We start from the raw sequence: 9364 nt of genomic DNA, 5'->3' as shown, positions 1-9364 counted from the left end.
TCCCCTACTTACCCACTGGCCCTGGATCATATGGCTGCGAAAAATATCCCGAAAGGCTGTTTTTAAAGACTTTTAAAGCACTACTTTACAAGCTGGCGGTAGAGCTGCTTTTCAAGCCAGCAGCAGCCCCTCTCCTACTCACCCACCAGCCCTGGATCACGTGATTGCATAGGCGAGATCACCCCACAGTCAGCTGGACCTCCCCTGCACCCTTCGGCGCAGCAGCAGTGTGATCAGAAGTACAGCTCAACCGGTGAAATAACTAACTAGAAGTGCAGCTGCAGTGGATGCTCACTGGAAGATTAGGCTGATGGGGAGGGGACAGGCTGAATCCCACCACTCCGTGGGCTGGATACTTTGCATTGGTGGGCTGTAATTTGAGGATCTATGCTTTAGTGACATCCTCCCCCACCGCATATATGTATGAAATAAGAATGGTGTAATAACATTCTAAAGTCAAATATCCATCAACAAGCTAGACAGAATTTACCACCAACCTTTGTCAGGTCTCCAGAATCTCAAGTTTATAAGCTAGCAATGCCTCCATAGTTCATGGAAATCATGTAGGCAAATTAGATTTTAAAATTACCTCAGCTTTTGGACTGCTGGAGTTAATATCCAATAAAGTATAATTTTCAGATCACATCAGACTCATTCTTAGTGTTATCTATTACTGCAGGGTTAATGACAGATCTCTTGCCCTTACACTGTTTAGATATACGTAAAGCTTTCAAGATTTCATCAGGTTTTTGTTTTTAAATCTAAACTAACAGAAAAAATACGAATCATTAAAACCATCTTTTCCTATGTACCAAATCTTGATAGCTACAATTAGGGTTAATAGAGTTGATTAAAAAAAAATCTAGCAAGTCATCACACAAGAATGCGCATTTATTCTTACTGCTTTTATTCTACCAATGGAATCTTTTAGCAAAAATATCTCAGAAAAATATAATCCTGTAGGATTCAGATCAGGAGAGAGGAACTTCTTAGTTTCAGATTATGTTGAACTACAACTCCCAGCAGCTTCAGAAAAGATAAAAGCTGTCTTCTCCTTTTCGGGGAATTATCGGGGAATTATTTGGGGGAAAGCTACCTCCTGAATGGGTTTTTGGTGCTTGATTTTTCCAACTGTGTGTTCCCTTTGTAATAAGGATAAAGTCAATGTTCAATTTATTGTTGCAGGAACTAAACTCTTGCAGAAGAATTTCTCCACATTCACTACACCCCCTATTTCATGGAAACCCAAGAAAAAAAGGAGATTCTACAGTATCTGTATTATACAGCCATAGGCTTACAGAAATAAGCCCTCCAGTCATCTTTAAGGAACATTCTTGCAGGATTGCATCCTAAATAAAATGACATATACAAAAAATATGTAAAATGTGAAGTCAGGTGATCCTAAATTCAGAGTTTCTTTCAGACATATTTTGAATTTGGGATATTTTCTAGGAACATTCTCAGCCAATGACAGACATTATGGGTGTAGTCAATCACACCATTTACCTTCACCATACAGCAAACTGGTTAGTTTGTTTCCCTACCATCCTGTACTCTTGGGCAGGTGAGTTTTTTTTTCTAGTAAAATACTATATTACTATTTTTATTTTCTAAGAATGCATCAGGGCTAGGATTTTTTTTTTGAAATAAAGGTTGTTTGGAGTTTGGCAGTTTCTTTTGCGGCATTCTAGCTTCCCATACATTATATTATACCTTTTAATTTTAAAAAATATTAAAGAAACTCTGTATTATATATTCAGGTGGAGAACAGAGCTTAGTGGACAGGTGCCAAAAGAAGTATCAGCAGGCAACATTGATCATTTAGTTACAAGATAATCTATAGCTCCATTCTGACCACCCTCAGATCTCCTCTGATGCCCAGTGACATTCAAACAACAGGCCTTTATAGATTAAATAGTGCATAAAATCAAAAAATGACAGAAAAAAGACAGCAACAGCCTTCATTAATCTACTTTGATCTGAACTAAGGAGTTGGAAGCATAAGCACAACTTTATTATGGAATGTAGAATCAGTCGCTATACATGTAAATAATAAAAACAATGCTGAAAGAAAAACAAAGCTGGTGGCAGAGTATAGACAACTTTGCTTTAATTTGAGTATATATACTTCCAAACTGGATACACTAGAAATTGGCAATGCAACGTAAGATGCAGAGAAATATACTAATTACTGTCAAAATGACCCTGTACAGCCTTATAATGCAAAAAAGCTTTATACATTACAAATTTCCATTAATGTACACAAACCTTGACAGTGTGATATTTGAATATGATACAGCAAGTTAAAAGAAAAAGGGAAAGCAAGAAAGGTGCTGAAAATCTAACCAATTGAAAACAAGAAGCCAGCCTATTTTAAGGAGTGCATAGTGGGGAAAAACAGGTACAAAGTGAACTGTTGATACAAACATTAAGTTTTTTTTAACAAGCAAAAGGTATATTAGTGAGCATTCCTAGTTTTAGCGTCAAACAGCAAACCAATTCTTGGGTATGCAAGGGCTTTGATAAATACTGTATATTTTTTCTTAAAAAAATAAAAACACCTCAAATTCTTTTTTCCCCTCTTAAACAGAAACAATGCATAATTAACTTTCCAGAAATAATCAGTGGTCAAAGTGCTAAATAAAGCTGCCCAATTACATTAAGCATTACCATGACAAACAAATACAAAAGGAAACTGGTTAAACCCAAGGCATTAAATTGCTCATAGCATCGTAATACTTTCATTCCTTGAAATCCCCTATGTATATTGCACTATTTGGTTTACAGAAAAAATGTTTATAACATTCCTATGCATGCGTAGCTTACTTGCTGACACAATATTATATTTTATCTTTTTCATAGGGTCATTCGTTGTTTGGAAGTTATCTTAAAACACCTTGAATATATGTAGTTAACTGCAGTAGCCACTTGTAGGAAGAAATCTCCATATATATTTTTTGTCACAAATTTTTAGCATTCTAAATTATTATGCTCCCTAATGAGCATGGCATTAACTTTATTTCTTCCAAAATCATCAGTCAAAGAGATTTATGAAGCTTATAATTTAATGGCAACTGCAGCTGAATAATTGCTTCAAGATTACTCCCAAAACAAGTTCCTGAAACCTCCAGAGCTTAGGTTGCTCCAGTCTGGTACCGTCCACATGAACTGATGCATAACTTTAATCACGGCCAAAGTACACAGTCTGGGATGGAAGAAAGCTGTAACCCAACATGCATGGAAGGTACTGGGTTGGGGGAGGTCGGATTAGATAATTGAGCTCAAACTCTTGTTCACTATTTGGCAATGCTGTTGCAGCCACATTCTGGGGAAGAGAAATTGGCCAGATCATTTGTTTATTGCAAAATCCCACCTGCACTATTAGAACACCATTACAGTTGTACAGATGGATCTGCCACTGCTCTACTCCCATATGACAGAGTACTAGGTAGCTTTCACATTCCAGATCACATCCCATTCTTTACTAGTCTTCTTCTGCCCGGCTTCAGGAGTCATGAGGTTGTTAGGGTGCGCAGGAGCCCTATTCCCCAAGATGTGCATCGCTGGAAACAAGTAAAGGAGGGGGTTATTAATGACCGTTTCCCCATGACACTTATCTGGCCAAGAGGGTTAACCTATGGGTTAACTGAGATAGCAACCGGACACGAGGGACTTAGAACTAGCCATAAATAATTTCGCAAAAAATAAATTAAATCCGTCTGGTTAGCCATGTTGCCACTGGCCATGGGCTTAACATTGATCTTGCCTAGGGTAGGATGAAATTCTGGAGAGGCCCATGAAGGGTTTTTTCCCCTAGACATTCCATCTATATGGCTGATTTTGTTTCCAATCTCGTGACTGCAAGGCGGGGAGAGGGGGGGGAAGCACAAGTAGGAAATGGATAAAAATACCCTTCTCTGAATTTAATTTTTCACTCTGATGTAAGGTGAAAAAAAGGAAACAGGGGCCCAATTTAAAATATTAGCTCCCATCCCATGGACCAATCCATCCTTGATTGTTGCTTGCACACGATGGATGGTGACTATAATTTGGCACATGGATGAGGTTAATCATATCGTGGGAACAGGATCAGAAACTCAGCCTTCCTCTATATTTTGTGTCTTCCGGGTGCATTGGGTTTCCACAACGAAGCAGCCTCTGCCAGCACAATGAATGGCTGGGGAAGGCTCCAAGAAGTGATGCTGACTATTGCATAGTATTGCAATGCCACAGTTAGTTCATCACATTACATCAACTTTATCTTAATCATCCTTTTGATGAATAGTTCCCAAAATTTCTGAAAGTATTTTTTATCAGAATTTAGTGCAATAAACAGGGTCCCAAAACTTTTCTTAGGAGATTTAAAACAATAACTTATTTTACCGTAAATCAGCCAGATAAGGCCCTACATTGATTAAACCTCTTCATGAACTTTCATTATTTTGACTATGCTTATTATGTTAATTCAGTGTTATCAATGGCTAGTATTTAGGCTTTCTCCTTCTTTGTTCTCTATAGTAAGAACTTTGAACACTCCCCTCCCTCATATTTCTTTAGTGGGGAAAACATTTATGATAGTGATTTATAATAAATGTTCAGTGCATGGGCATTTTTTTTAAATCTTAGGAAATGTTAATATTTTAGATCAACCACTAGGAATGCAACATTTGCTTCTACTGCAATAAAGTGCAATATTTATGTCATTTTAATGACTAAAAATAAGAGCCTTAAGAAAATATAAAGTTACTTTCCTAGAAGAGTATACTTGAGTAAGCCTTAGCAAATATTATAAAGGAATACAAATAACGTGAAAGGGATAGAACACAAAGTTGCCAGTATAGCTGAATAGTTGGACATATAAAAGAGAATTCTATAATTAAACAGCACCTTTTTCTCCTTCCATTTGAAAGAACTTGCACTTACTTTTCAAATGTACATGATATTTTTCAGTTAAAAAAAGAAACATTATCTTTGATATGTTTCTTTTACTTTTTTTTGCTAGTGAGAAACATACTAGTGCAAGACTCAACCACTGTGCAAAACCTGCCTTTATTTAGTCTGAGCCCTAATGCTCAGAATTTAAAAAATCCTTCCTTTTTAAAATGCCTTCTTTTGGATTTAATTATTTCTAAATGTGCATCCTTGCCCTCACAATCTGCATTCAGACCAACTGAGAATGTGTAGATGTGATTTTGTGGCCTGAGGGCTGTTTGCTCTATTTTTCTGTAGTCGCCTTGGTCAAATTTGAATAGTGCACATATTTTCGAATCAAGATATTTTTCTTTGTTGACTAGAAGAAGCGAGTTGGCAAAATGATCAGGTTTCTGCCTCCAGTTATCTGACCAAGGAAAGCAGCAATTTAAATGTAATGTGTTATGTCCAGTCTAAAACAAATGCCTTATCATATGTACCTTGTTCTTGGGTATTTGTATCCAAAAGTATTTTTTAAAAAGGACCAAGTCACATGAATGTAACCAAACAATCAAATTAGGGGCATGTATGCAACACACTTGTTGTTTATAAATCTAGCTGCCTTCTCATACATCACTGTTATGTATTCAGGACTGCTTTAAACATTATCTTTTTTCCTTCATAGAGATAATCACATTGACTGTATTATTTCAAGGGTAATAGGAGTGTTTTCTTTGCTGGGAAGGGTCAGAACATGAATAAATCCACGGAGCAGCAGGTATGAAAACTTGGCTATCCAAATGTGTACACAGAGAAAAGCCCTTCATATTACATGTGTACATGCACTGGCCATACAGAATATCTCCATGTAAGAAAAAAGTTACTATCTGAAATAGCATCATCTTGCAAGGCTAAAGTAATTTCCCCTCTCCTGCTTTTGCCCTGATCATCAAACTCTAAGATGTGAGACTAACCTAGCCTGCGATTAACATAGCAAATTCCCAGCAGGACTGACTGCCATGCTAGTTTCTTCTTGATTGCTGTTCTTACATTCCATAACTGAGCAGTAAAAGAGAAGCAGGCAAGATGAGCAAGCCTGGACGACTGCAATGTTTCACAGGGGTGGGGCTACAGCTCAGTGGTAGAGCACATGCTTTGTATGTATAAAGATCCCAGATTCAGCCACCAGCATGTTTGGTTAAGAAATCTCAGGAAGCAGCTGCTAGAAATGACTTCTATCCTGGAGAACTGGTGTCAATCATAAACAGACAAAACTGGGGTCGATGCAGCATAAGGCAGCTTCTTAAGTTCATATTAAATAAGCCAGTACAAAACGATGTGCAAAAGCAATGCCATGGCACACAGACTCTTTTTTTTTAGAAATGCTCAGATTCATAACCCAAAGTCAAATGCATCAAAGGGTCATCTTAGCTAGTGCTGACTGCCATTAAGGACACTCTTGTTCAGCTTAAAAGAGACAAAAATGTTTCTCAGGTAGATGAGAGTACGGAAACATGCCTCTGAAGAAATATGCAGGAGGTCGTCTGTCCTAAGGTTTAACGAAGCAGCCTTCATGGCCATGTATTAAGGAGACGAGTGGCGCCATTTTCTTGGCTGTAACTTACCACTAACGATAAATTGTACAATTGGTTGGGCAGCCAAACTCTTGGATCTATGGTTTGAAATAAAACCTGCTTGGAGTCTGGGGGGCGTGTCAGGGGTGCGGTGTGGAGGATTTTTGGTACAGAGGAGGCTGTCCTAGAGAGCTTCTGGTCTTTCTGTTAGTCCGAGATAGGCAAGGAAGGAGTGCTTCGGCGAAGTGTCATCCAAGCATAGGGTCTGTGGTTGAGGTGAATGGAATGTTATTTCAAAGTGGTTTTTGGGGAAAAACATGGTCAAGGGAATGAGGTGGGCAAACTCAGAGTTCCGATATTTATCAAAGCACAGGGAAGTGCCGTTTATGCTCAAGGCCCTCAACGCCAGATTTGGCTCTGTCCCGCCACTTTGAGCGGCTGACATGGCCACTGTCTGTAGAGCATGGGAGGCTGACATGACTGAGAGAGGGGACAAGAGGCTGCGGGAACTGTTGGCCATGAGCAGGGGGCTGGCTTCTGTGGAATTCACACCCTGACCCCTTTTTTCCTCTTCAGAGCAGTCTCCATTTTGATGTTTCTTCACATGGCGACTGAAGACAAATGGGTGGGTGGTCTTGAAGAGGCACTCTTCGCAGCTGAAGGTTTGCCGGGGCGCATGCTTGAGTTTCTTGTGCAGGTTGAGATTGTCTTTGCGTTTGCAGCTGTAGCTGCACTGGTCACAGTGAAAAGGGCGTTCTCCTGTATGCACACGCACATGCTCTATCAGCTTGTTGGCAGTCTTTGAAAGATAGCCACACTGATCACACTTGTAGTGGTTGCCAAGGCGATGCTCTCGAACGTGCATTTCCAGCTCGAGCTGATTGGCTTTCACTGCTTGGCAGATCCGGCACTTGTACTCCATTTTGTAGTGGGTTTTCAAATGGCATTCCATTGCTGCTGGACGGTTTGTAGAATAAATGCAGAAGGGACACCTGTGAAAATGTAAAATATAGATTGATACATGGATCTAGATCATCTGGGAGCAACTTACACCACATATAGAGTTCCTAGAATCTTTGTGAGCCCCTCAGAGTGGCCAGGGCCGATTTCTATAGCATATTTTTAGTTTTTTTAGGGATGACAAATTTGGTGACTAAAGTTTTGCAGAAATTTAAGTTACTCACTTCACTATATTCTTCTTCTCTCTATACAATCAAGCTGATTCTTTTTGTCCCCTTTGGGAGCGACAGATGAGGGGGGAAAGAAGCTTGCTGTTAAGGCCTTTAAAGGGTCAGGTTCCAAATGACCAAACCAGGACAAAATGATGACCATATATTTCACTGCCCTCCCCAAATCCCTCAAAGGCTACAATTCAGTTCAGTTGTTCATATCATCATGATATCACTGATCAAATCCCTTGAAAGCTTGAAGGGGCGGGGCATAAAGTGCAAGGCCTACTAACCCTGTAATTTTTTAAAATCCATTTTTAAACTATTGTCTTTTTTGTTTTTGTTTTCAGCATCTGACTACTTAGAAAATGGGAAGATTTACCCAGCAACACATTTTAAATTACAATATTGATATAACCAGAATATAAAGTAGGGACGAAGCTTTTAATTCAGCTTTAGTCTAATCACTGATGTTTTATTAATAAATAAACATTTACTGAGTTTGGTGTAACCATATTGCTACTTAAGATTTTCTCTACTGCAACATTTACCTTTCACATCTACCTCTCCATCTGCTTTTAAAATTGTTACCTAGATGCCAGCTCTCTCCTTCTATCTTAAAAAAAAAAACAAGCCTTACAGATTATTTGTCTCAATAGGGTGATATAATAATTTCTATGGTAACCTTGCCCCTCAATGCCTCTTGGAGAAAAGAGTTCTTTTCCAGATGAGCCACTGCAAAGGCTAGAAGACCAGAAAGTGCTGTATTTCAGTGACTTTGGTGCAAAAGAAGCAAATGCCATTGCAAAATTTAAAACTAGATAGCAAGTGAACTGTGGGTTGAGCCTGTAAGGGAGACTTCAAGAGAATGCCAGCTGCTTTTTTTGCAATGCCAAGTAATATTTAAAATTAAACAGTAGGTGCTGAAGCAGCAAAAGCCTTCCATGACTTGCTGGTTGGCAGCAGCTGGAGAAACAAAGGGCAATCCTGATGGCCACAACAGGGACTCAATCTGCCACTCCTTCCAACCTGCTGGTTGAGCCATAGGTGTCATGTGGCATGTGCTCCTTATGGGCTCCAATTCCAGATTTTGTTTTAATCTCTTTTCTCTGCGACAGTGCTGCCTGGAGTGATTATTTTCTCCTCTCGTATGACATGGACTTTCTGGGGCTGCTTAATAGATCTGTTCAGCAGTTCAACCATACAAGGCAAATATGAGCATTGGAAGTATAAGGTGCTTATGAGCAGCATCTGTCTGCCTTCCTAAACATCACTCCAACAAACCACAAGAAAAGAGAGGGGCTATACTACACTTTGTCATGCTCTATAGGGTCTCCTTGCCTTCCATCTCAAAGGGATGCTCACTCCTACTTCATGTGATTTCACATGAAATCACAATACAATCTAAGAATACACAGAACCGATTCATGTAGATCGATGAACCCTTTTCATCTGCTGTATTTCTCCAATTTAAAGACAAGAGGGATGAGAGCCATAAAATATTCCAGGATCAAACCTTTTTTTTTTTTTTTGCAAAATGTTCTCCCACTTCAAGCATATTTGGAAGTTTTAAAGTTGTACCTTATTTTCAGGAGAATAATCTAAAAATTGAGAATCTGATAGGATGTTGCAATTGCTTATTTATCTTACTGCCTATCACTTTTCCCAATATTCTAGTAACATGTTTTCTCTATAGATTAAAGTACTTTA

At 38.9% G+C, this 9364-nt stretch overlaps 1 protein-coding gene across 6 annotated transcripts in view; it reads right to left on the bottom strand.

The window, feature by feature from the left end:
- Nucleotides 1–2093: 2093 nt before the first annotated feature.
- The window catches only part of ZNF827 (zinc finger protein 827), a 156678-nt gene continuing 149407 nt past the window's right edge, over nt 2094–9364 (bottom strand). For 4 of the 6 annotated variants that reach the window (XM_014059332.2, XM_014059330.2, XM_014059331.2 and 1 more), the window contains one exon: nt 2094–7477. In XM_014059332.2, coding sequence (XP_013914807.1) covers nt 6670–7477 — 808 coding nt within the window. In that variant the 3' untranslated portion in view covers nt 2094–6669. The remainder of the gene's footprint in view (nt 7478–9364) is intronic. The other 2 variants (XM_014059333.2, XM_014059335.2) reach the window with 1 other exon arrangement.

Source organism: Thamnophis sirtalis, unplaced genomic scaffold (assembly GCF_051295495.1).
Source record: "Thamnophis sirtalis isolate CommonGarterSnake01/CBP01778 unplaced genomic scaffold, rThaSir2_p1.2 scaffold_10, whole genome shotgun sequence".
In the NCBI taxonomy this organism is placed as follows: domain Eukaryota; kingdom Metazoa; phylum Chordata; class Lepidosauria; order Squamata; family Natricidae; genus Thamnophis; species Thamnophis sirtalis.
This window is presented reverse-complemented; position numbering and strand designations above follow the sequence as displayed.